Source organism: Hyaena hyaena, unplaced genomic scaffold (genome assembly GCF_003009895.1).
Source record: "Hyaena hyaena isolate Hyena2069 unplaced genomic scaffold, ASM300989v1 scaffold_67, whole genome shotgun sequence".
Lineage (NCBI taxonomy): Eukaryota > Metazoa > Chordata > Mammalia > Carnivora > Hyaenidae > Hyaena > Hyaena hyaena.
In genome coordinates, this window is record NW_024080699.1 from 3,697,828 (window position 1) to 3,725,487 (window position 27,660).

The 27,660-nt window shown below is 38.1% G+C and overlaps 1 protein-coding gene across 3 annotated transcripts in view; it reads left to right on the forward strand.

Annotated features, from left to right (window-relative positions):
* Positions 1 to 26,242, forward strand: part of CPSF2 (cleavage and polyadenylation specific factor 2) — a 34,231-nt gene extending 7,989 nt beyond the window's left edge. For all 3 annotated transcript variants that reach the window (XM_039232499.1, XM_039232501.1, XM_039232498.1), the window contains 14 exons: positions 91 to 270; positions 1,240 to 1,399; positions 1,479 to 1,584; positions 2,894 to 3,023; positions 5,471 to 5,586; positions 7,092 to 7,279; positions 7,960 to 8,250; positions 15,316 to 15,416; positions 17,115 to 17,315; positions 19,407 to 19,559; positions 20,963 to 21,188; positions 22,286 to 22,585; positions 24,017 to 24,151; positions 24,561 to 26,242. In XM_039232499.1, the coding sequence (XP_039088430.1) occupies positions 122 to 270; positions 1,240 to 1,399; positions 1,479 to 1,584; positions 2,894 to 3,023; positions 5,471 to 5,586; positions 7,092 to 7,279; positions 7,960 to 8,250; positions 15,316 to 15,416; positions 17,115 to 17,315; positions 19,407 to 19,559; positions 20,963 to 21,188; positions 22,286 to 22,585; positions 24,017 to 24,151; positions 24,561 to 24,653 (2,349 nt within the window). In that variant the 5' untranslated portion in view covers positions 91 to 121 and the 3' untranslated portion in view covers positions 24,654 to 26,242. The remainder of the gene's footprint in view (positions 1 to 90; positions 271 to 1,239; positions 1,400 to 1,478; positions 1,585 to 2,893; positions 3,024 to 5,470; positions 5,587 to 7,091; positions 7,280 to 7,959; positions 8,251 to 15,315; positions 15,417 to 17,114; positions 17,316 to 19,406; positions 19,560 to 20,962; positions 21,189 to 22,285; positions 22,586 to 24,016; positions 24,152 to 24,560) is intronic.
* Positions 26,243 to 27,660: the final 1,418 nt, after the last annotated feature.

Consider the following 27,660-nt stretch of genomic DNA (forward strand, 5'->3'; position numbering starts at 1 on the left):
TGTGTTTGTCTATTATGTGTGTTTAATTTTTATTTGTGTTTAATTTTTTTTTTTTTTTTTTTTTTTTTGTATTTTTATTTCTTTTAAAAGAACCTTTTGGATTGTTGTTTTTGGACCAAAAATGACATCTATTATCAAATTAACTACCCTCTCGGGGGTTCAGGAAGAATCGGCTCTTTGCTATCTTCTGCAAGTTGACGAGTTTAGGTTTCTCCTGGACTGTGGCTGGGATGAGCACTTTTCTATGGATATTATAGACTCCCTGAGGAAGTAAGTTACTTCTCCTCTTTCTAGACTTAAGTTAAATGAACTTTTCTTTTCTACACCGTGATACCATTTTGATGTGACACAGTGTATGTTCTCTTTTCTCTGATTTATAGTAAAAGACTTGATTTTACATGCCAAGGAGTCAAAAAGCGACTGTTGGCATTTTTAAAGTTTTGATTGTATTATGAGCTGTGTTTATTGAGATTCAGTAAAATGTTCACTGTTACTGGCTAATGGGTCTCAGTAGAGATCTTTGCACCCTTATTTTAGAGAAGATTAGGTTTAGAACAACTTGAAGAGGAAAAAGCCTTCCATGGGGGAGGTCTGCCATCAGATCCCATTTGCTTACTTCCTGTGTGGTTGGATGCTCCACATTGCGAAGTGGTGTTCAGAATACCGACCGTGCGGTATAAGCCGATACTGATCCACCAAAGAAGAATTCAGTTACGTTTGCAGTTATGTTCATTATGGAAGGAAAAAGGACTGAAACATTTAGAAACTTAGAACTTGTAGCAAAACATGTTTTTTCCCCTAATTTCCTCTGTGAGTGAGAGTGTGTGCTTTATTGATGAGTTGGAGTTTCACTGTAGAGGACATGCTGTCAGGCACCATGCTAAAAAGCGGAGGCAAAAATCCATCATAAACATGTGGCCGTTTAAATATCCTCTCCTTAACAATTTCTCAACTTTCAAGTTGAGTTCTTAAACCTAAATTAATGGTATATGAGATAGCCATTCAAAATCAGCTCACGTGTGGTGTGTCTACTGGTTTTCTTTTTCCTTTAAAAAAAAAAGTGTGTAGACCTCTGTCCCTGTGCAGCACATACCATACTGCGACATCCATGCAGGACGGGGGTGGTGGTAACTGAAATTGATTGGTATCACAGTTTTAGCTCTTTGACCCCAGCATAGTCTTTGCTCTTAAAAACAAGACTGGAGAAATTGAGAAAGCATTTCGCTCATGTACTCTTAGGCACGTTCACCAGATTGACGCTGTGCTGCTGTCGCACCCTGACCCTCTTCATCTTGGCGCCCTCCCGTACGCCGTCGGAAAGCTGGGCCTGAACTGCGCCATCTATGCAACCATTCCCGTCTATAAAATGGGACAGATGTTCATGTATGATCTTTATCAGGTAACTGAAGCACCTAGCAAAAGCTTTTTATACTCCTGCGGTGATCATTTTTGACCTTTTATTTGTGTTTTTCTTTCAGTCTCGACACAATACAGAAGACTTTACGCTCTTTACGTTGGATGATGTGGACGCAGCCTTTGATAAAATACAGCAGTTAAAATTCTCTCAGATTGTGAATTTGAAAGGTAAAAGAATGTTTCCAGTAGTAATTGGACTAACGGGCTTTAAGCTGCTAAAAAGTAGAAGGAGAATTTGTAGTAAATATCGTAGGCACTGTGGTCTAAAAAAGAAAAGATGAGCATGTTCTGATATGGAACCCTGAACTTCTCCCAAGCCATTTGGATTTTGAAATATTCCAGACTAATTAGTAGCTCAAGCCTTTTCACCTGTACCTTGGGGGAAGCCTTCGTGTTTCCTGTGTATGATGCACAAAGGTAACGTGGCTGCCTCCTCCTCCTAGAAGCTCACAGGAGGGCTGAGGGGCTGAAGTAGCTCCGGTCACTAGAGGTGGTGTTCAGGCCTCAAAGGAGATGGAGGGCCCCAGCGGCACAGAAGTGGATAACTGAATTCTAGAGTCCAATATTAAGACTTTTTTATGTAATTAGGTCAGGAAGTCCTCTCTTAAGTATGTGTTTCTCAGCCGTGGAGAGATAGGTATTAAAGATTTTCATAAATATGAAGCCTCACATTGAAACTGAAAAAATGGCATCACAGTAGACTCTGGTGATATGGCCAAGAAGTAACAATGGTCACAGCAATTTTGCTTGTGCTTAATTTTTCTGTAGGATAAATTTGTTATCATAATGAGATTTGAATTGTTACTCTGTGAGTTTAGAGGTTAGCAAAAATAGAAACGTTTGATGATTGTGTATACACTATAGATATTCATATGTATTGGGAGTGCCTGTGTGGCTCAGATAGTTAAGTGTCTGACTCTTGATTTCTGCTCAGGTCATGATCTCACGGGTTATGAGATTGAGCCCCCCATTGGGCTCTGTGCTGACAGTGTGGAGCCTGCTTGGGAGTCAGTGTCTCTCCCTCTCCCTCTCTCCCTCCCTCTCCCTCTCCCTCTCCCTCTCCCTCTCTTCCTCCCTCTCCCTCTCTCCCCCCACCTCTCTCTCTCTGCCTCTTTCCCTCTAACTCTCTCTTTCAAAATAAATTTAAAGAAATAAAAATTTAAAAATATTCAAAAGTAGTCTTTCATGCTAAGTAATTTAATAGCGTATTGGCTTTTAAATTTGATTTCTATATACTACTTTTTATAAGCACCAATAGGTCTGCAAGAATTCATAACAATATGACAAGAGTGTTTGTCTGCAGGGAAGGAGTGGAGTAGTAGGGGGACATGAGAGTGAGACTTGGCATTTTTCATTGTTTTTACTTTGGAATTTTGTATCACGCATATTTTAGCTTTTAAAAATAGTTTACAAATAAATAAGCCTTCTTTAGGATTGTAAAAGAAATCTAAATATTGTCATTATCTTATTGACATAGGTAAAGGACATGGCTTGTCTATCACACCTCTGCCAGCTGGGCATATGATAGGCGGAACAATATGGAAAATAGTCAAAGATGGAGAAGAAGAAATTGTTTATGCAGTGGACTTTAACCACAAGAGGGAGATGTAGGTATATCAAGACAAAAGCTAATGGAAATGCAGTGGTGGTGTTTCATTCTTGGGGGGGGGGGGATTAAAAAGCTATTATTATTTTTTTAACCAGAAATCTAGAACTGTTTAAAAGTCTTAAGTAGTGAATGTTTTCAAAATTGGTTATTTTCACTGTAAGGGACAACTTTGACATATGTGATGAAACGTATTTTACAAAATTTGCATCTAAGTATCCACTCTGTAAAACACGTATCTCCCTGGAAATGTTGGAAAGGAGATTAAGTTTTGTACGTAAATTTATATTTTTTATGCTACTTGACCTGCTATTTAAAGGAACTTTGTGGATGAGGTTTTTTTTTATAAAGTTAGTAATTATCATATAACTATATTTAAAGTCAGATTCCCTTTAAAAGGGGACATAGTAGTTGTGATTTTATTTTTTTTAATTTTTAAAAATTTTTTTTTAATGTTTTATTTATTTCTAGGAGAGAGAGAGACAGCGTGAGCAGGGGAGGGTCAGAGAGAGAGGGAGTCACAGACTGAAACAGGCTCCAGGCTCTGAGCTGGCAGTCAGCACAGAGCCCGACGCGGGGCTCGAACCCACAAACCGCGAGCTCATGACCTAAGCGAAAGTCGGACGCTTAACTGACTAAGCCACCCAGGCGCCCCAGTAGTTGTGATTTTAAATATTTCATTTTGTACTTACAGCATACTATGAAACTGTTCTGGTGTTTAGTTTTGTAGTGGCTTCTTTTGTATCTTCTGTACATTGAGTTTATAGTTATTTTGTATTAGATTACAATAGTCTCAGGATCTTTTGTATCTTATATTTAGATATATATAACATTAATGAATTTTAGGCTTTTGTAATTACAGATTAATAAGGAAAGGATGGATTTTTGAGTAATAGTTTTCAGACATTTGGGGGAAAAGTCTGTGTCTTTTTTTTAACCACATATCAAATATATTTTAGATGGATTCAAGTTAAATAAGAAATGAAACGATATTTGTGAGTCTAATCTCTGATTTGGAAAAGAGTTTGTAAGTGTAAAGTTACTGGATCAAGTTACAAAGGAAAACTTTGATAGATTTGATTATATACAGATTCAACATGTCTGAAACAATTAAGACCAATAAAGTAGGGAAAATATTTGCAGCAAGTTGGCCAAAGATGTTTATATGTAGGGGCGCCTGGGTGGCTTAGTCGGTTAAGCGTCCGACTTTCGCTTAGGTCATGATCTTGCGGTTCGTGGGTTTGAGCCCCACGTTGGGCTCTGTGCTGACTGCCAGCTCGGAGCCTGGAGCCTATTTCAGAGTCTGTGACTCCCTCTCTCTCTGACCCTCCCCTGCTCATGCTGTCTCTCTCTCTCTCTCTCTCCTAGAAATAAATAAAAATATTAAAAAAAAAAAAATTAAAAAAAAAAAAACAAGAAATTTTTTTTTTTTTTAAAAATAGTTTATTGTCAAATTAGTTTCCACATAATACTCAGTGCTCATCCCCACAAGTGCCCTCCTCCATGCCCATCCCCCCTCCCCCCCACATCCATCAGTCCTCAGTTTTTGTCAGCATTCAAGAGTCTCTCATGGTTTGCCTCTCTCCCTTTCCCCCACCATTTCCGCCCTTCTTCTCCCCCTTGTTCCTCCATCAAGTTGTAGAAGACCAGGTATTAACTGATCAAAAAGATGCCAGTTACAAAATGGACAAATGTTACGAAGTAAAATAATCTAAATGATAAATCTTTTTAAAATTAAATACTATTAAAATGATTTTTAAATGGTAGTATTCTTCCTGGAACTGTTATGTAAATTGCTCATTTTTTCTGGTTGAACCTTTCTGGAAAAAGGAGAGCTTTCTAGAAAAGGTTAACTCTTTCTGCAAAGCCATTTAGCAAAATTGTATATTGTAGTAAATACATCTCTAGGAATGTGTCCTAAAGAAACCATCAGAAATGCAGTTGAAACTTTTTGCAAAAATGTCCTTTGAGATTATTTATAATGTCAAGAAAAATAATAAAAGGAAGTGATCAAATAAAATACACAGTAGGAGGTTCTTACAGTTGTTAAAAAGAAATAGATTTAGAAACCAATTTTAATGTCATGGGAGAAAACCAGGGTACAGAACTGAATATATAGGTATGAGATGCCACTTTTGTAAAATACGTTCACAGGTATATGCATAGGAAACTGTATTTATATGCTTAGAAGAATGTATACCAAAATAGTATATCGGTTTCTTTGAGTGGTGGTACTCTGGAAGATCTTAATTTTACTTTTTTTTTTTTCTTTTTTAATTGTGTTAGATTTCTTATCAATGAGCATGTATACTTTTAGGGAAGGAAAAATCTTATAAAAGAAAGGTACTTATTTTTTAATAAGAAAAATCTTAGAAAGGTGCTTTAGGAGATAAGCTATTATTTATTTTGGGTGTTATGAAATATTCCTCTTCTTCAACTTTGTTTTAGCCATTTAAATGGATGTTCCCTGGAAATGCTAAGCAGACCCTCCCTGCTTATCACAGATTCATTTAATGCTACGTATGTGCAGCCTCGGAGAAAACAGAGAGACGAGCAACTTCTGAGTATGTATTACATAATGTCCCCTGTGGAAGTGCATGGTAGTGTGAAATACTGTTTCTTCTATTTCATTTAACACATTTCTTGTCATATGAGCTTGGTTAACTCTAGTATTTTTGAAAAAATATTGTGATCATTATTTTGTACAAAAAGATGCTTTAGTTGGTTTGAATTTAGGTTTTGTGAGGTAGTTGTAAAAATTAACCTCTCCCTACCCTTCAGCACATAGCTAGCTCTGTTTGGCAGTCACTGATATATGTCTAGGGAATGCCAGAGTATATAAAGAGCTCACGGAAATCATTTAGAAAAACATTTATACTCTAAGAGAAAATTGAACCAAGGAGATACATGAGGGTGTAAATAGTCCACTGACTTTGGTGTTGGGTATCTTACATTCTAGTAGCCTTGGTTCTAAAGAGGAGCTTCGGGACCATCCCTGGGTGCTTCTGATTTGGCTTCAGCTGCTTTACCTTATATTCTTTTTTTATAAGGTACATGAGATTGCAACAGCAAAATTGGATTCTGCTTTTAAACATGTTTGAAACCACTGCTTTCATCTGTTCACTTAAAAAGCATAACTTGTGGGGGCACCTGGGTGGCTCCGTCGATTAGACATCTGACTCTTGACCTCTGCTCAGGTCTTGATCTCAGGGTTGTGCGTTCAGGTTCCATATTGGGCTCCATGCCCTACTTAAAAAAAGAAAAAGCACAACTTTTGTACTATGTTGTATTCACCTATTCAATTCTTGTGTTTTCTGTTCGTTTTTGGTAGAGTTTGGTTTTATCAGATAGTTCAAAGTAGACTTTAATCTAGAGCAAGGAAATCTACTTATAAAGATACTTTTATTGGAAAGAAAGGACATTATCTATATTTTATAGCGTAGGCATGCATACATACAAATTGTATATACATAAAATATAAAGTATAACGTGTGTATGTGTGTGTACACATTTGGGGATCATTTATAACAAAGTTATAATTGGCCCCAGTGTACTGTACAAATGTCATTTTCTTTTTCTTTTTTAAGTTTATTTATATATAAAAAGAGAGAGCTGACAAGCATGGGAGAGGCGGAGAGAGAGAGAGAGGGAGAGAAGAAGAGGGAGAGAGGAAGAGAATCCTAAGAGCCCATCACAGAGCTCATACTCAGAAACCGTGAGATCGCGACCTGAGCCAAGGCCTCACTCTTAACTGACTGAGCCCCTCAGGTCCCCCTCGAATGTCATTTTCTATATGTATTCTTGGTGAAGAGGGTTGGGGACCACTGATTTACAGTTTTTCAGTGAAAAAAAAAAGTTAATGGCAATGTCTTTCACTCCTACGAGGATACATTCATAGAATAAAAAAGTAGTTGTAATAACCTGAGTAGAATTTTTAAAATTTTGTACTTGGCCTGATTGCTTATTTATAAATTATAATCTTTATACTAAAAACGTGGAGATGATGTCATCTTAAATTTTGTAGCAGGGTATTGTTAGGCTTTTTACAATTCATATTCCTGTTTTCTAGCAAATGTCCTGGAAACACTTCGAGGTGATGGAAATGTGTTAATAGCAGTGGACACTGCAGGCAGAGTTTTGGAACTTGCTCAACTCCTTGATCAAATCTGGAGAACTAAAGATGCAGGGCTAGGTGTCTACTCACTGGCACTCCTGAATAATGTCAGCTACAATGTGGTGGAGTTTTCTAAGTCCCAGGTTTGTTTTCATATTGTCCTTTGTAATATAGAAGTTGCTACAGAAATTGGGCCTGTGGAAACAATGTGTTAGTTGCCCTTTAGATTTTATTTTTTTATTATCGAGGTTGATGATGGTGGTGATAATGGCAATACCAATAAAAGCTAAAAATGAACCACTCGTACCATGTGTTCATGTGGAATATTTCATGTAATCCTCATGTACCCTATAAATTAGCTTCTGTTTTTGTCCCCATCTTACAAATTGGGTAAGTTATTTCTCCTCGAATGCATGGTATCACATTCTGTAAAATGGGGACACAAACAGAACCTACCTCCTAGAATATAAATGTTAGAATCCATTTTTCTCTTCTTTCTGAATAAGCTCTTTCCATTGAACTAGCAATTTTGGGTAAGAGATTTATTTAGAACTTATACTCTCTTTTCTCCGTAAGATTTAAGGTGACATGTAACTGAAATATAATGCAAAATTGGATTTTTAAGGATGAACTGTAGGGTGAGAGGATCTCATGGGGGGACAGAGCAGGAAATAAGCTGCTTGCCAAAATGGCGCAAGTTTAAGCAACCACTGGTGGGAAAGACTTAAAAGAAGGCAGAATGTGAACTCTTTGGCTTTGTAGAAGATACTAAAGTTACAGTCTAGTATTTTCTGTGTCTTGTCATCCTTTCCCCCCATCACAGGTAGAATGGATGAGTGACAAGTTGATGAGATGTTTTGAAGACAAAAGAAATAATCCATTTCAGTTCCGCCACCTTTCTCTGTGCCATGGTCTTTCTGACCTGGCCCGGGTACCAAGCCCTAAAGTGGTGCTTGCCAGCCAGCCCGACCTGGAATGTGGATTTTCAAGGGATCTCTTTATTCAGTGGTGTCAGGACCCTAAAAACTCAATCATTCTAACCTACAGAACTACTCCTGGGACTTTAGCACGTTTCCTAATTGATAATCCTTCAGAAAAAATTACAGAAATAGAGGTAAGCGCTTGTATGTCAACTTGTGTTGTAAAACCATTTGGGGAACACATTATGCACGATGCTTATAAAAATCAGTGACCAAAAATTATGTTTGAATTTGTTTTCAGATTTTTATAAGAGTCAAGAGCCTTTCCTAGCACAAATTTCACATTTCCTTAATTGGAAATTATGATTCTTTTTTTTAATAATTTATTATTTTAAAAAAATTTACACCTGAGCTAGCATATAGTGCAACAACGATTTCAGGAGTAGATTCCTCACTGCCCCTTACTCATTTAGCCCATCCCCCCTCCCACAATCCCTCTAGCAACCCTCTGTTTGTTCTCTGTATCAAAGAGTCTCTTAAGTTTTGTCTCCCTCCCTGCTTTTATTTTTGCTTCCCTTCCCTTATGTTCATCTGTTTTGTATCTTAAAGTCCTCCTATGAGTGAAGTCATAGGATATTTGCCTTTCTTTGATTGACTAATTTTGCTTGGTGTAATTAGTTCCATCCACATAGTTGCAAATGGCAAGATTTCATTATTTTTGATTGCCAAGTAAGTACTACATTGTATACATATTCCACATCTTCTTTATCCATTCATCCATCGATGGACATTTGGGCTCTTTCCATACTTTGGTTATTGTCAATAGTGCTGCTGTAAACATTGGGGTGCACATGCCCCTTTGAAACAGCATACCTGTGTCCCTTGGATAAATACCTAGTAGTGCAATTGCTGGGTCATGAGGTACTTCTATTTTTAACTTTTTGAGGAACCTCCATACTGTTTTCCAGAGTGGCTGCACCAGTTTGCATTCCCACCAGCAGTGCAAGAGGGTTCCCCTTTCTCCTCATCCTTGCCAACATCTGTTGTTTCCTGAATTGTTATATTGTTAGCTATTCTGACCGATGTGAGGTGGTATCTCATTGTGGTTTTGATTTGTATTTCCCTGATGATGAGTGATGTTGAGCATTTTCAAGTGTAGGTTGGCCATCAGGATGTCTTCTTTGGAGAAGTGTCTATTCGTGTCTTTTGCTCATTTCTTCACTGGACTGTTTGTTTTTTGGGTGTTGAGTTTGATAAGTTCTTTATAGATATTGGATACTAACACTTTATCTGATACATTGTTTGCAAATATCTTCTCTCATTCTGTCAGTTGCCTTTTAGTTTTGGTGATTGTTTCCTTCGCTGTGCAGAAGCTTTTTATTTTGATGAGGTCCCAGTAGTTCATTTTTGCTTTGATTTCCCTTCCCTCTGGAGACGCGTTGAGTAAGAAGTTGCTGCGGCCAAGGTCAGAGAGGTTTTGCCTGCTTTCTCCTTGAGGATTTTGATGGCTTCCTGTCTTACATTTAGGTCTTTCACCCATTTTGAGTTTATTTTTGTGTATGATATGAGAAAGAACCTGATCTGAGTGTCTGTTTTTGTGCCAGTACCATGCTGTCTTGATGATTACAGTTTTGTAATACAGCTTGAAGTCCTGGATTGTGTTGCCTCCTGCTTTGGCTTTCTTTTTCAAGATTGCTTTGGCCATTCGGGGCCTTTTCTGGTTCCATACAAATTTTAGTATTGTTTGTTCTAGCACTGTGAAGAGTGCTGGTGTTATTTTCATAGGGACTGCAGAAATTGTCATTCTTTAACCCTTCCGCGGTATCCTCTGGAACCGTGCCGAGAAAGTATCACATATACTTTATTCTCAAGCTCTCTGTGAAAAAAGTTCCTTCCACATCCTTTCCCTGATTGGAATCTGGCTGTTTCCTAACGATACTCCTTTCCCTGTGGGCCTCTCAAGTAGATGTTCTTTGTTTCTCTTTCATGCCTCATGCACTTTGGGTGGGCTAGGTGGTCCTTTTTCTGTATTGCAGCTTTCAAGCCATTTCTCTTCCCCGTAGGTTATGCTGTCAGACTTGACATTCCACTGACCCCCTCCTGACATTTCCTGTTCTCTCGGTCATTCTCTGTTATTCATTGGTGACTTTAATCCTGGTCCACAGTCTTCCTGTTCACTTGCTCAGGACTGTGTTCTTGATGACTCTAGCATCCATGTGTGTGATCTGTCCAAGTCTTTGGCAGTTCCTTGACACCTTGTTTCTTAATGATCTTTTCCTGCATTCTACTTTAGCCATCCCTTCCCACGACCATGCTCTCTACTCTTGTGGTCATACCCTTTACCTTGTAATGGGTTATCTTTAAAGATCTCTACCTCAAGCATCTCGCTCTGATCTTACAGCTGACTTGCTCTAATACTCCATGCCAGCAATTTTTTGGTCCCATTGGGACTTTCAGTTTGTGAACCTTGCCACTTTCCTAACCATCATTGCTCCAGTTTCTAGTTAATAGTCCATTGCTATTTTGCAGACACCTTTAACTCTGTTACCCTCCTGTTTATTGTACCCACCTGACAAAGCTTTGACTCTAGTTAAACCATTTGCTTAATCATGCCTCTATGCCGGCAACTGTATGTTACTAGTGTTAGATGCACTACTGTATGGATAGGCTTCCCTTCACATTGATGACCTTACATCTCAGACCAACACTCACCACCAGCCCAACATGTTGTAGGCTGTTCCTTGTCCTACTCCAGTAAGACAGCTTCATACCTTCTTTCTCCCCAAATATCCCACAACCCATCTCAGCCCATGCTCATAGCATGTGAACTTGTTTCAAACTTCACTAAGAAGTGGAAGCAGACAAGAGTCCCCTATCTTCTCTCCACTAAATAGTCTAACTTGTTTCTGTATCTGCATTTGCTGCTTTATCTCCTGATATGGGAGCAAGACAATTAGCCAAATAACCAAAGGTTATTTTGTTTAATAACAATCTCATCAAATCTATCAATTTTCCAAAACTAGTATCATTAACTGTAAAGTTTATAGCAGTTGATACTGAATGAATTGATAACTGCCAAAGCTGTTTTAGATGATGGTTTATTTTTCCTTCCTAGTAACCATTTTAAGAAATGTTTAGTTTGTTAAAATCTGAATGATAAGGGTACCTTAGTCTTTAACTCTACTTAACAAAGCACAAAAATAGTAAGGAAAATCTCATATACATTCACTATCAATACAGAATTGATGAGGAAGATTCAGAGCAAGCAACTCAAAGTACATACTGTCCTTTGGGTTATTTAATTGCTTAGAAACACAAAGTTTTTTTTTAAAGTTTAAAAGAGCTCAGAATACTTGAAATAGTTTCTTCAGATATGACACACTGAATTTGAAAATAACAATTACTAGAAATTCAATTAAGGCTGATATGCCATTTGAGGAATTAATAAAAGAATATTAAAAGTGGTTTAAGTTTGAAAAAAGTAGAAAGGGTCATTTGGAGTTGTAACTTGAGATGTTAGGTTTTTGACTTTTTAGTAAGTAGTACTAATACTTAGGCTTCTTTCCTTTCTGCCTTTGTACGGATATTTCTTCTCTGTTTCCTGTGAGCCTTTCCCTTTAAGGGGTCACATCCAAAATACTTTACTATTCCTCCTCCCCCTCGTTCCAAACTTACTCTTTTCTGAGGCTTCCTCAACTCAGAGAATCACAGCAGCACCTTCCACATATTTACTCTTGCCAAAAAACTACAGATTTTTAAATGTCCATTGGTGTGCAACATATGCTAAGAGTGTGCATGTTTTAAGTGTACAGTGTGATACCAACTCACAAATTGAACGCATCTCTCTAGCCTGTTCCCATACCAAGAAGTACCACCAGTACCCTAGACGCTCACTTCCTGATCCTTCCTGTCCCCTCCCCAAGGTAACCACTATGTTGACTTCTGATGCTTAGATGGGTATATTATAAACATTCAAATGTTTTTTGAATAAATTAATTCATTTTAGTAATTTTGTAATCATACAGGTATATGTATGTACTGTGATCATTGAATCTAGTGGTTCTCAAAAGTATGGTGTGAGGACTCCTGGGGGGGTGTCTTGAGACCCTTTCAGGGAGTCCCCAAGCTCAAAACTACTTCTCATAGTGACACTAAGATGTTATTTGCCTTTTCACTGTGCCTACATTTAACGTTGCCGAGTGAAAGCAGTGGCAGGAAAGGTTCTGGTGTCATACATAAGCTCAGCCAGCGGCCCAGATGATAGTCACCACCTTTCACATTGCCACGCACTCAAAGTTCCAAAGAGTCCGTTTCACTTAAGAATGGCCTTGATGAAGCAGTAAAAGTTATTAATTTTATGAAATCCTTTCAGTAAAAGTTTTTTAAAAATCTGGGTGGCCCCTGGGAAGTGTGCAGAAAGCACTTGGGCTGCATGCTAATACATGATGTTTGAATCGAAGAAAGCCAGTTGGGTAACTGAGTTGTGAGTTAAACTGGCTGTTTTTTTCTTGGAACACCATTTTTCCTTGAAATAATGACATGGCTCTTCAGACTTGGGTATCCAGCAGCTATTCCCTCAGAGATGAGCAAGGTGAGCTTGCCACTCTACGGAAAATAATTGACAGCATTTGTTGCCTAAATGTAATAAAATTCAAACTTTCAAGTGAAAATTAGAATTTTGGAAGCTATCCTCATCACCATGAAATTGACAACGTAAACTTAGAAGGCTTTGCCGATAAGATTGGTAGTGATATTTGCAAACATGATGGTTAAATATTGTCAACATTTATAAGATCTGTGTAACTTGGTGAACCAGTATTTTGCAGATAACCAATGCCTGTAGGTACAAAATAGTGCACAAATTAAAGATCTATTCAAAGTGCAAGACAAATCAATAACTTTTAATACAACACTATAAAAAGTTATCAGTATTGTTTCAGATTCCACATTACAACTACTTTTTAAGAAACAACCAAGTGTTTTGGAGCGCCTGAGTGGCTCAGTTGGTTAAGCATCCAACTTCAGCTCAGGTCATGATCTCGTGGTTTGTGAGTTCGAGCCCCAAGTGGGGCTCTGCTGACAGCTTGGAGCCTGGAGCCTGCTTCAGCTTCTGTTTCTTCCACTGTCTCTGCCCCTCCCCCACTGATTCTCTGTCTCCTTCTCGCTCTCAAAAATAAACATTTTAAAAAGTTTTTTTTTAATGTTTATTTTTGAGAGAAAGAGAGAGCATGCACACATACACGAGTTGAGGGGGGAGGGAAGGGGGGGGAGAGAGAGAGAGAGAGAGAGAGAGAAAATCCCAAGCAGGCTCCATGCTGTCAGTGCAGAGCCTAACATGAGATTTGATCCCACGAACTATGAGATTGTGACCTGAGCCGAAATCAGGAGTCGGATGCTAACCAACTAAGCCACCCAGGCGCAGTTTTAGAGCTTTAATGTAACATCAAAGAATACTCATGGAAACGCTATTTATTTATTTATTTATTTTTTAATTTTTTTTTTTTAATTCTAGGAGATAGGATGAGCAGGGGAGGGTCAGAGAGAGAGGGGGTCACAGACTGAAACAGGCTCCAGGCTCTGAGCCGGCAGTCAGCACAGAGCCCGACGCGGGGCTCGAACCCACGAACCGCGAGATCATGACCTAAGCGAAAGTCGGACGCTTAACCGACTAAGCCACCCAGGCGCCCCAATGGAAACACTATTTAAATATATTTCCCTTTTCCAACTATACATCTGTGTGAGGCTGCATTTTCTTCATATGCTTTAACCAAAACAACATATTGCAAGAGAATGAATTCAGCAGATGTGAGCATCCAGCTGTCTTCTGTTGAGCTAGACAGTAAAGAGACTTGTAAAAATGTAAAATAATGCCATGCTTTTTACTGATTTTTTTTTTTGTGGGTCAAGGGCTTTGGAAAATGTAATTATCTCTTGTATAAATATGCTGTTAATGTGTAATGATTTTATTTTTAGTGAACAGATGAATATTTAAAAAACTTCTCACTTTTAGTTTCTGATTTGGTAGAAGTTAATAAATGTAATCTGCCAAAAAAAGAAAAAAAGAACAAACCCAAAACATCTTTGGGGTTCTCAGTAATTTTTAAGAGTGTAAGGCAAATTTTGGTATCAAAATGTTTGAGAGACCTCCGGATTTAATCATCATACTGATGGATTTTAATGTTGAGCCTGGTTTTTTACCCTTACAAACATTGCTGCAGTCTGCTTTTTTTCTCACGCTGTGATTAAGTACGATAAATTCTTAGAAGTAGAAGTGTGATGTCAAATAACAACAAACACATTTTTATGTTTAGACGTTGGGAGATTGCTTTCTAACATAGTTGCTCTAACTCTCCTGTCAGAGCCGATGAAGGGACCCTTTCCCCACATAGTGATTAGCACTAATTGATTTAAGGTCTTAAGAGGTTTAAAAATGGTAGTACATTTTTAAAATTTTTGTATTTTTCAGAAATCGTTAGTGAAATTAGATATCTTTTCATAGCTATTTTTCTTATTTTGTAAATTGGTTATGTATGGATTTGTCTTTTATTGACATGTTGGTCATCTTAACTGATTTGGAAGAGCTCTTAGGAAAAAATGGTTTCTGATAGTCATGTAGTGCTGCAAATAATTTTCTCACTTCCTTATAATTCTATGAGATTTTATTTATTTAAAAATTTTTTTTAAATGTTTTATTTATATCTGAGAGAGAGAGACAGTATGAGCCGGGGGAGGGTCAGAGAGAGAGGGAGACACAGAATCCGAAGAAGGCTCCAGGCTCTGAGCTAGCCATCAGATGCACAGAAACTGACACGGGGCTCGAACCCACGAACCAGGAGATCATGACCTGAGCCGAAGTCAGACGCTTAACGGACTGAGCCACCCAGGCGCCCCTAATTCTATGAGATTTTAAATGTCAAAGAGATTTCATTTTATTTTCTTCATGTTGCTGTATTTATTTATCTTTCCTTTATGGCTGTTGGGTTTTATGTCTTGTGTAGGCCTATATCCAAATTATAAAAATACTGTCTGTATTTTATTTTCCCGATTGACGATTTTTTAACTAGTTTAAATTAAACCCCTTCTAGAAATGTGACAGCTCAGTTTTAGTACTAATCTAAATAGGATCTGTCATTGCATGTAATGGAAACTTGAATGATTTGGAACGTAAGATGATAAATTTACAGATATGCTGGGTCTCCCACCCTCCTGCCTCAACCCCCGGGTAATGGTATTTACTTCTGTTTGCTATTTTTCTTTAGTTGAGGAAGCGTGTGAAGCTTGAAGGGAAAGAACTTGAAGAATACTTGGAAAAAGAGAAACTAAAGAAAGAAGCTGCAAAAAAACTTGAGCAGTCAAAAGAGTGAGTTGTTTTCAGACAGATTAAAAGCTTGTGGTTAATTATATGTAACTTAAGAACTTCTAAGATACTGTTTAATTAAAACTATTTAAATTTTATGTCGACTTCGTTATTTTTGTTAACATTTTTAAATGGTGCTAGAATGCCAGGTTTCTTCGGTGCTAATTTTTTGTTTTGTTTTTAAAAAACCTGGGCGCCTGGGTGGCTTTTGATTTCACCTCAGGTCATGATCTCGTGGTCGTGAGTTGGAGCCCCGTGTTGGGCTTTGTGCTCACCCCACCAAGCCTGCTTGGGATTCTCTTTTTCCCTTCCTCACCGCCCCACCTCTCCCCATCCCTCCCCCGCCCACGCACACTTGCACCCTCTCAAAAAAATAAAGCTAAAAAAGAACATACCAGTTTTACTTTTTAAAGATTTTTTTTTTGGTTGTTTTTTTCTTTAATTTGAGAGAGAGAGCAAGCATGAGCAGGGGAGGGGCAGAGGGAGAGACAGAATCTTAAGCAGGGCTCCAGGCTCAATTCAAGGCTCAGTCTCATGACCCTGGGATCATGACCTGAGCCAGTATCAAGAGTCAGATACTCAACCAACTGAGCTACCCAGGTGCCCCTGAAGAGATTTTTTTAAATGACTTATACTGCTCACATACTTCTAATTTCTTGTTCCTCCCTTCTACAGATGTATCGCCCCATGGTACATCTTTCCTTCTCCCTGAAGAAATTCCTTTGATTTTTGTTTCATGGAATGCTGCATATCTGCAGGCAATAACTTCCCTCAGAGTTGTCTGGGTTGTTGTTTTTTTCTGTTTGCTTTTTGGGGCGTTTTTTTGGTCTGGCAAGTTTCTTTTTATTTTATATTTGTATTTGATATTTTTACTGGGAATGTGAATTAGTAATTTACAGACTTCATTTCATTATTTTTAGCAGGCAGTTGCAGACAATGTTGACCTTGTTCTCTTTGTTTCTCTGGTGTGTGTGTGTGTGTGTTTGTTTCTCTGTTGATTATGATCTACCTTAGTGTGTTCTGTTATTTAAAACAATTTTTTTAATTGTGTATAGTTGATGCTTTCTTTTTTTTTTTAATGTTTTATTTATTTATTTATTTCTAGGAGAGAGAGAGAGACAGTGTGAGCAGGGGAGGGTCAGAGAGAGAGGGAGTCACAGACTGAAACAGGCTCCAGGCTCTGAGCTGGCAGTCAGCACAGAGCCCGACGCGGGGCTCGAACCCACGAACCGTGAGATCATGACCTAAGCGAAAGTCGGACGCTTAACCGACTAAGCCACCCAGGCGCCCCTAGTTGATGCTATCAATGCTAGTATTGATGACTATTTATTAACTGGTAGTTAATGCTGTTTATTTTTAAATTAAAAAAAAAATTTTTTTTTAATGTATTTCTGAGAGAGAGAGACAGCGTGAGCAGGGGAGGGTCAGAGAGAGAGACGGACACACAGAATCCGAAGGAGGCTCCAGGCTCTGAGCTGTCAGCACAGAGCCCAACGCGGGGCTTGAACCCACAAACTGTGAGATCATGACCTGAACCGAAGTCGGACGCTTAACCGACTGAGCCACCCAGACGCCCCTGTTTTACAAACTGTCAATCCAATAATATTATGTTATCATTGAATTAAGTCAGTAATTTTCTAAATATTAATTCAAAGTCTTTTGGGGACTTTCTGACCTTTCTCTGTTCCATGATCCTCATAGGGCAGACATAGATTCCAGTGATGAGAGTGATGTTGAGGAAGACATTGACCAGCCCTCAGCACATAAAACCAAGCATGACCTGATGATGAAAGGTGAAGGGAGTCGTAAAGGAAGTTTCTTCAAACAGGCTAAAAAATCTTATCCTATGTTTCCTGCCCCAGAAGAAAGAATTAAATGGGATGAATATGGAGAAATTATCAAGTATGTGAACAAGTTTTTCTTTCTTTTAGATTAGACTGTTTGGTGTATAACTCCTTGTATCATTAGCCCTCAATCAGTTTGGCCTTTCTGATCATATTATGTACTCTAATAGTTTCTGAGTACTCCACAGAGGATTTGTATAGTTTGAAACGTAAAAATAGGATGAGGAACATCTAGAGAATAAATATAATAATGTACTTTAGAATTTATTTATTTTGAGAGAGAGAGAGAGAACATGCACATGTGAGCATGAAAGTGTCTGCAAGTAGGGGAGGGGTAGAGAGAGAATCCCGACAGAGGTCAGCACAGAGCCCAACAGGGGGCTTGAACTCCTGAACTGTGAGATCATGACCTGAGCCGAAATCAAGAGTCAGACAGATGCTTAACCAACTGAGTCACCCAGTTTTATTACTTAGGTATGTGAATGGTTCAAAAAGATGACCAAAAAGTTTTTCCCCACTTAGAAAGAGAGGGTAAGGGACATGCATTGGAGAAAGACATAAGATAGGGAGAATTTTTGATAGATGGTGTGTGAAGTTTGGGAAATGAGTTGCATCTCAAGCATTGTTATACATGTTTTAGTTCCAAGAGGGATATGAGATAGCATGGGTGGAATCATGGAAAGTCTACCAAATTTACAACCACTACTAGAGAAACAAGTGAAATTACACATTCTAATCCAAGTTTGAAAACACTGCTGTCCTGTGTAAAGATCGTTTCTGGTTCCCATTGCTCTACAGGCAAATGTTAAATGCCTTAGCACGGTGGACGGTGTCTTTCATTCTCTGGTTTCTCCTGACTTTTCTGTTTTGTTTCTCTCTATATTTCTGTCATGTCACTGAGCATTCTCTACTCTCGTGGTACCAGTCTTCTCCGTTTCCTTCTGCTCAGGCACGTGCTGACCCCTCAGCTTTGTTCCATCTTCCCATCCCAGGTCTCCAGGTGGCTGAATCTGCCCTTACATATTGCTGGAAGCCTTTCTTGTTTCTTCCTTGCCACTCCAGCACAGTCTAGGTCCCTCACTGGTACTTTCTTTTTACTTCCGTAATGCTCCCTTAAGTGTATAGTGGATTTTAGGTCATTCTTGGACTTAATTAGGAAAATTCCCCTGTCTACTTGGTCCTCTAAAATAGTAGAGGGGAAAAACAACAATCTAAATAGCATTGATAAGTTTGTTTACCATTTTACTTAGTGTCCAATATTCAGTTTTCAATTTCCTTATCTGAAAAGTAGGGATAAGAATTAAATGAGATTGTGTTTTTAAGGCATTTAGCATAGAATCTGACTTGTGACTCATGACTCCTAGTAAATGTGCTTTAAATGGTTGCTACTACTATTGTTATTATGTGGATTAGGGTGGAGAAGTTGGACTCCAGAGTCCGAGAAGCTACTGTAGCAGTCTAGGTGTTGGGTAACAGAAGCCTGGGTTCTCAGGAGTATGAGCATATTTGGGGATAGGGCATAGACAATTTCAGGGGGTTAGTGAGAACATTTTTAAGTTTGTTTTTAAATTTTAACATACAACTCCTCTGGTATTGGAAGTAAGGATGGGAAGATAGATGCATTCATTCATGCTTTTGAAATAAAGGCAAAGACTTTTGAGGGAGCTCAAGAACTCCCAAGAACTACCAAGATCTCAGTCTTCTTGGTAATTTGCCAGTGGGGAATCATCTGCTTTCTTTGGGCAGGGATAGGGTAACTGGCGCTCTTAAGGAAATCAAAAGAGGTCTGGGATTTATAAGAGGTGGAAGTTGGCAAGAGAAACCACAGAAACTGAGACAAAGAATGATACAAATGCAAGGCTGGGTTGTGATAGTACTTGTGATAGCCACGAAGCTCTCTTAATGGTCTGTCTACGTTCTTTACGCCCAACAGCGTGATCTGGAAAGCATTCCTCAGTGGTCAGGAAAACATAATAGATGCAGTCATTTGGTAATTGATACTATGAAGTTGCGTTAGCTTAGGATCAATTGTGTATTTAAATCTTGAGATATGTGAGGAGCCTAAAACTTAGACCCATCTACTAGGTAACATATATTGTATAATATTAGCTTGCTTGTTACTGCTTCTAATTAGAGACTTATTATTTAGACCAGAGGATTTCTTAGTGCCAGAACTTCAGGCAACGGAAGAAGAGAAAAGCAAGTTGGAATCTGGCTTGACAAATGGGGATGAACCCATGGATCAGGATCTATCTGATGTTCCCACTAAGTGTATTTCTACCACAGAGTCTATTGAAATAAAGTAAGTGCTTTTTGTTACATTTTGAAACTAGATTAGAAGATAAAATTTCAAGAACTTGAATTATATAATGTACATTCTTTCAAGTGTGAAATTTCTGAAGATCCTCTTAAAGTTGGTGCTTTTAAAATTTAATTTCTTTTTCCCTGCAAAGGTCTGTAAAGCATGGTGGCATTTTGTTTTCATTAATGGTATTTGAAAGCCAGTGCAGTTGCATTGGTGTTGGGGTGGGGGTTAAACGTTAAATTGTACATTTATATGAAGAAATATTCTGGTCTTTTTAATAAGCCTAGTAGCACGTGTTTAATTTTTCTAAGTGTTTCCTAAAATATACTCCTTGACTTAAACATTTCTAGTGCCCTAATGTCTGAAAAATGTTATTATGATCTGAAAGTAGTTACTATAGCTTTTTTCCTTTTCTATTTGGTATAATTAGTAACACCAGTAATTGATCATTTTGGATTTTTCTTTAAGTCTTTAGATAGCTAAGCAGTTTATTTTTCCAGTGATATTTAGAATATATATGGGTTATAATATCTAAATAGTGCATATTAACAATGTCACAAAATTCTCTGCAGAATGGCTGTATCAGTTTATATTTTCACTAGCAGAGCAGAAGGCTTCTTTCATCCCTGTTCCCTTAACAACATTGGGTATTATCTAACTCTTGTAACATTTCTCAGTCTAATAGGTATAGAGTAATAATTTATCACTACTGTTTAAATTTATCTTACCGTGATTATTTGGTTATCTTCTTCAAATGCTTGTGACCTTTTTTGTCTTCTTGTCTATAAAGTCCATGTTTATGCCTTTCATGTCTTATTCTCTAGGGTTTGTTGCCCTTTTGTTACTGATTTGCAGGGGTTCATTGTACATTTTGGATATTACCCATGGTTGGTTTTAGACAATACAGGTAGCCTCTCCCGTTCTGTTATTTGTTTATAAGAGTTGTCCATGGTCTACTTTGTTAAAAAAAAACAAAAACCAAAACTTTAATTTTGATGTAATGAAATAATAAAATATTTTCCATTATGGTTTTTGGAGTTGGATATAATGAAGTCTCTCCCTGTCCCTGGTGACAAATGTAATCCTTACATTTTATTCTATTAAGCTTAAATCTTCACCTTTTTCTTTTATGGCTTCTACTCACCTGCTGTTGTTTGTGGCATTAGGTCAGGAGCCAGTTTTATTTTCCTTTATATAGTGAACCATTTTTTTTCTAATAATACCTATTGAAAAATCCATAATCTTTCCCCTTCAAATATGTATTAACAATATAAAATGTGTATTCCTCAAATCCTCATTTGGTGTATTGGATACATTTCTTTCCTGATGATAAAAGCCATTAATAACCTAGTTTTAAAATGATCAGAAAAACAGGCTTGAATAATTCTGTCTAATTACAGAGCAAGGGTCACTTACATAGACTATGAAGGCCGCTCTGATGGAGATTCCATTAAAAAGATCATTAATCAGATGAAACCACGGCAGTTGATCATTGTTCACGGACCACCAGAGGCCAGTCAGGATCTTGCGGAGTGCTGCCGTGCATTTGGTGGGAAAGATATTAAAGTGTACATGCCAAAGCTACACGAAACAGTTGATGCCACTAGTGAAACTCACATCTACCAGGTAAGTGTGCGGGCACGGGCCATACAGAAGTAAATACATTGGTGCTGCAGATGAGGACAGGTGTGTGAGGAGCACGGCAATGAGTGAGACAGACGTGGTTCCCTGTCTCCGCTGCTCTTACAGTCTTTAAGGTCTTAGGGGCTTACAACAAGGAAAGAGCGTCTATCACATTGTTATACCTCTGATAGAGAAAGCACAGGATGTTGTGAGAGTGTGAAGAGGGAGACCCTGACCCAGATTTGCAGGTCTAGAAAATATTTCACAGAGGTAGTGATAACTAAGCTGAATCCTAACAGATGTCTCGATGGGTCGTCAGAGTGATGTAGAGAATGGGAAAGAGAAAGGCAGAACAAACATTCACAAAAATATATATAGAGGTGAGGGGAATGGGGGAGTATTCAAGAATTCAAAAGTTTTATAAAAATTCACTGATGTCAGGGTTCTGTTCCTACTTGAAAAAAATGGAAGCAGGTACAAAAAAGAGAATAAGACAGGAGAGATTAGTTTTTATCTGGTAGCGGGAGTTGGTGTCAGTTAAAGCAGGAATGATGTCTAGATTTACTTGGAAAAAATGGGTTGGAATTCACCAGGCAGAAAAGTTATTATGGGCAGAAGAAGAGGAAGCAGCAGTCCAAGAATATGGACGTGTGAGGTTCATGGTCATGGAGGAAACAAAAGTCACTCAGTGTTCCTGAAGCAGCAGCAAAGGCTAGTCGGGGAGACTTGCCAGTGATTCTCAACCTTGGCTGCACATAAGAACCATCTGGAGAGCTTTGGGAGTGTGAGGGGGACTTGGTGCTCTGGTCAGAATCACTGGAGGTGGGACCCTGGCATTAACACACATTTTAAGAAATTGCCATATGGTCCTAATGTCAAGGGTTAAGAGCCTTTACTTTGGAAAGTAGACAAGGAGTCCTCATGATCTCATGGGTCACTAGGTCATTACCAGTCACGGTGAAGATCAGGCGAGTGAACGATTTTTGAATCTTAACACACATTACCAGAGTCAGGAAGTAATTAAAACAGGTTATATTTTGTTGTTAATTTATACTCTGTAAGGGTTTTGTGTCTCTCCCTCTCCTTTGCATGCTGTGTAGGTGAGATTGAAAGACTCACTTGTCAGCTCCCTTCAGTTCTGTAAGGCAAAAGATGCTGAATTAGCTTGGATAGATGGAGTCCTAGACATGAGAGTTTCCAAAGTGGACACAGGAGTTATCTTAGAAGAAGGAGAACTGAAGGATGATGGAGAAGACTCAGAAATGCAGGTGGACGCTCCTTCGGACTCCAGCGTTCTGGCACAGCAGAAGGCCATGAAGAGCCTGTTTGGGGATGATGAAAAAGAAACGGGTGAAGAAAGTGAGATTATTCCGACTTTGGAGCCCTTACCCCCCCATGAGGTAACAAGCACGTACCGCTTCGGCCCCTTCCTTAATTTGTCACTCTATGGATTGCGCTTTTATGTTTTTAACTCTTTACAACGTCTGTCCTATGCAGGCTGCTTTTGGAGATACGGGTTTTGTGTGTGCACGCAGGAGCGTGCATGTGTGTCCTGGACAGCAAGGGCTTGATAACAATTTAAATGAAACCTTTAGGGGGGTGCCTGGGTGGCTCAGTCGGTTAAGTGTCCAATTTCAGCTCAGGTCATGATCTCATCGTTCATGAGTTCAAGCCCTGCATCAGGCTCTGTGCTGACAGCTCATGATTGCTTCATGATTGATTTTTTTTCAGTATTTAAATTTTGTGTTTTTTAAAAAATGTTTGTTTTATTTTGAGAGAGATGGAGAGAGAATCCCAAGCAGGCTCCATGCTCAGTGTGGAGACAGCTGTGGGGCTCAATCCCATGACAGAGAGATCTCAATGTGAGCCGATATCAAGAGTCTGACGCTTAACCATCTGAGCCGCTCAGGCGCCCCTCAGTATTTAAAATTTGGTTGTGAGGATTACATCACCCACCTGCTTCCAGTCAAGAGCTTTGTAGTTTTCTAAGGCTGTGAAACTCTTGTACTCTATTTTCGTGTGTTGTCAGTTCAGCTGAACTCGCTTTTGGTTTCGATGTAGTGAGGAATCTTTTATTAAGTACGGATATAATCTTAATCTAGTGTTCTCAAGAGATAATCTAGTTAGAGCTTTCAGGTACTTAATTTACAGCAGTGTTAAAACTGTGGAGTAAGAGGCCTATGTGCATACGGCCTCTTTAACCTCTCTGTGCAGTAAAGAAAAAAGACATGGCCTATGTCGTTGGACTCCCTTCTAGTAATACTCTTGAGACTGGGACAAGAACTAGAATCCTTTTCCCCTCTGTGCTAACACTCGTGCTCATCAAGGCAATTTCCAAGGGGCAGCATGAGGTTGAACCGCTTGTTTTTCTGGCGTACACTGCGTTTGCTCTAAGGGAGAGGGGAAGGTGAGACTGAGGTCAGGGGAGAACTCTGCTCTGAACTAAGTGAAGGAGTAGGATCTGGAAAATGAATTTTTTTGGCTCAGTTCTGCCTCCTGGCACTCTCCTTGACCCCCTCAGGCAAGTGGGTGAGTGAAGAGCATAACATTACCAAATGTCTCTCTGTTACTGTGAGGCATGACTAATAAAATCGATTGGGAAACACTCAGCAAATGTGAAGGGCTTTGTGATGTTAAATAAAATAATGAGAGAAAATTCAGAGTAATAACTTAGAATGGGATTTAACAGCCTTGATACGATCTGTCAAAGGTCTTCAGGGAAAAATAGAAAATACCTTAGAGATCATGTGTTAAATCTCACTTTACTCGGTACAACTGTGTGTCTGGTGTTTTTATTTGAGGTTATTCTTTTCCCTTTCACCTTACCTAAGGTTCCTGGACATCAGTCAGTTTTTATGAATGAACCAAGACTGTCAGACTTCAAACAAGTTCTTTTACGGGAGGGGATTCAAGCTGAGTTTGTAGGGGGTGTACTTGTTTGCAACAATCAAGTAGCAGTCCGCAGGGTAAGTGTGTGTTTAAAAAGAGGTGAATTGAAAAAATACTTCCTTCTGATATGTTGCCATTTTGAATTCTGTAATTCTTGATTGGTAATTTCACAAACTGGAGATCCATAATTTATATTCATGATCATGACCTTGAAGGCTTATAAAAATGACTCAAAGAAATGATGTATATAGTTTTATTGTAAATTTTTATTATTTGAATCCTCTGACATCTACGTGTCTATGTAAAATTCATGACTTGAATGTTAGATCCATCCATATTCTGTGAATCAGAGCAACCCATTTCCAGACCAATCATCAAATAATATAGTTAATATATTTTGGTTATTATATCTGCATATTAATGAATAGGAACTGTACTAAGTTTTTTTTTTGTTTTTTGTTTTTGTTTTTGTTTTTTACTTTCTAGACGGAAACTGGCCGCATTGGATTAGAAGGCTGCCTTTGTCAAGATTTTTATAGGATAAGAGACCTTTTATATGAACAGTATGCTATTGTGTAAAGGATGTGATGTCAAGAAGTATCTGTTTGACCTTTCTAAGAAAAAAGAGTTCTTATTCTATGCTTTTGCTTTTTTGTTTTGTAACATACAAAAAAGAATTGCCGGAAAAATCTAACATGCGTTCGATTTTTTAAAAATGTAAATAGAGTTCGTTTGCTAATGCTCAAATGAGCGTTCTTCCTTTTGACTTTCAGAATGACAGATTCTAACAAGTGTGCAGGCCGGAGAGTTGAAGATGTTTGGTTTCCTCCACAGACCCCTTATTCTAGAAGGGCTTTTTACTTGAATAAAACAATGCAACTTAGCAAACCAGCTCATGGCCTTAGAGAAACATGTTTGTATGAGCTCTTGCAAACGGTTTCTTAACGTTTTCTGGAATGAAAAGTGAGAATTATTTAGAAAAGATGTGTGCTATATAAAAAAACTGACAAAACAGTTTTTTGAGGCCTGTGTGTGTAAAAAACAAAAAACACAGAGTGTATGCTCAGACTCTTCTTTGGAATTCTGATATGCAATTAGGGCATATCTCCTTACCCCTGCCTATATTTCCCGGGTATTTACTCTAGTGTGAGCTGGTACACATTTGGGTCAGAAATCAATTTTTATTTCTCCCACTTGGTATTTTTTCAAGATTTTGTTGTTCAGTCTGAACGAAAACACCATCAGTTGAATATACATAGTGCAAAGGAACTCCTTGATGCATACAGTTGGATATATCTTAGCACTCAGCTGGGTTACTTTACTAGAAACTGTTGTGTCTGTTTTTAAGGAAACAAATGCTGACCCTCCTATTTTTATAAGGTAATAGTATAATTTAATCAAAGGTTTAAATGTTTTCATCTCTTAGGCTTGCTCACTCCTAGGGATGCTGAAGCAGTGGCTGGATTTTGTATACCTTGCTACAAAAATAATACAGAAGTTGGATAAGGTCATTCTTTCCTGTATTCCTGTCTTTCTTCGGGCCAGCAGCCCTGGCATAGTATAAACCACTTGTGTTTAAGAGTAAAAGCTGAACATACGCAATTCTCGTTGAACTTAAAAATGAAAATCATGTTGCCCCATTGTAATCTGTTGATGCTTTTTCGGTGTAACTTGATGATGGCAGTCCTTGATCTTTATTTCCTAAGTAATTTAAGCCCTCCTCTTCATACTTAGCGGTTTCAGAAGGGTCATTCTTGTTTAACTTATGTGGATCTATGTGTAGTACCACCCAATGATATCTGACTAGAATTAAAATTTCATTTAAAGCTTACAAAGAATTTATTGTGGATTATAGTGCTAATGCAAAGTTACAGTTTTCTGATACCGAAAATCAGATATGCAAAACAACATTTCAGAAGGTGACGGCAAAGAGTATGTTTTCTTTGTAGAGCTTTGAAAAAACTTCACTTAAATTCTTGTTACTGAAGAGAGAAAGCCTAGGATCCTATTTATTATGTTCCAGGGGAAAGAAAGTGTGCATTTGTTACGTGGCCTGAAGCATCTGGTTATACATAATTACATTGCAGTCCTGATATTGAAAAATTATTTCTTGCTGAGCCTTTTTATTGTCCTATGAACAGGAATTAAATTTTCAAGTACTGCTTGAAGATGCTATGCGAACTACTGTCATTGCAAGAGCAGGACTTTGACCTGTTTCTAGATGATAGTATCACTAAACTTTCTAAAATGAAGACATTTGTTTAGCCTTGGTTACTTAAGAAAAGTATAAATTTAAAAAGGACTATAGATAAATCATGAACTCAGAGCAACTTTCAGATCTCTGTTTAAAGGCAAAATAAATACAAGTGGACCATCAGCTGATATGTATAAGTAACTTGTTTAAAAAGAAATTTTATTGTCGTATTTGTTACAAAGATTATAAATGTCAAGTTTCAGTACAATTTTTGGTTTTGTTTTCATGAACCAGTAGGTGGTGTGACACAGAAGTGAAGAAATCAATTTCTTAAGGAGGGCCTTTTTAAAAAAACTGAGATCTAATTCACGTACCATAAAGTTTATTCTTTTCAGGTATATAACTCATTGGCTTTTAGTATATTTACTGTGTTGTGCAACCATTACCACTGGCTCATTCTAGAACATTCTCACCTCCCTCAAAAGAAGCTCTATACCTGCTCATTAGCAGTCACTTCCCATTTTTCCTTCACTCCAGCCCTAGGCAACCATCAATCTATTTTCTGTCTCTCTGGATTTGCCTATTCTGAATATTTCATAAAAATGGAATCATACAAAATGTGGTCTTTTGTGTCTGACTTCTTTCACTCATCGTATTTTCAAGATTCATTGATGTTGTGGCATGTATCAGCATTTTTAAAATATGGTTGACTAATATTCCATTGTGTGGATATACCACATTTTGTTGATTCATTTCTGAACAGATTGATGGACATTTGGGTGGCTTCTACTTTTTGGCCGTTATAAATAATGCTGCCATGAATACTCCCATACAGGTTTTTTGTATGGATATGTGTTTTCAGTTTGGGGAGGTATATGCCCAAAAGTAGGATTGCTAGATAATATGATAGATAACTTTTGAGAAACTGTCTGTTTTCCAAACTATTTCCAAACTGTTTTCCAAAGTGCCTGTACGATTTGACATTCCTACCAGCGCAGTGTGAGGATTCCAATTTCCCCACAACCCCAGCAGCACTTGCTATTCGCCTTATTTTTTGTTTTAATCATTCTAGGGTGTGTGAAGAGGTATCTCATTGTGGTTTTGATTTGCATTTCTTCAGTGTCTAATGATGTTGACTGTCTTTTCTGTGCCGTTTGTATGTCTTCTCTAGAGAAATGTCTGTTCAAATTCTTTTGTCTATTTTTTAGTTGAGTTATTTATCTTTTTTATTGTTGAGTTATAAGTTTTTAAATACAGCTTGGATGCTAAATCCTTATTGGATTTGTGATTTGCAAACATTTTCTCCTATTCTGTTGTTCAGTTTCTTGATTGTGTCCTTTGAAGCACAAAAGTTTTTAATTTTGATGAATTATGATTTATGTTTTTTTCTTT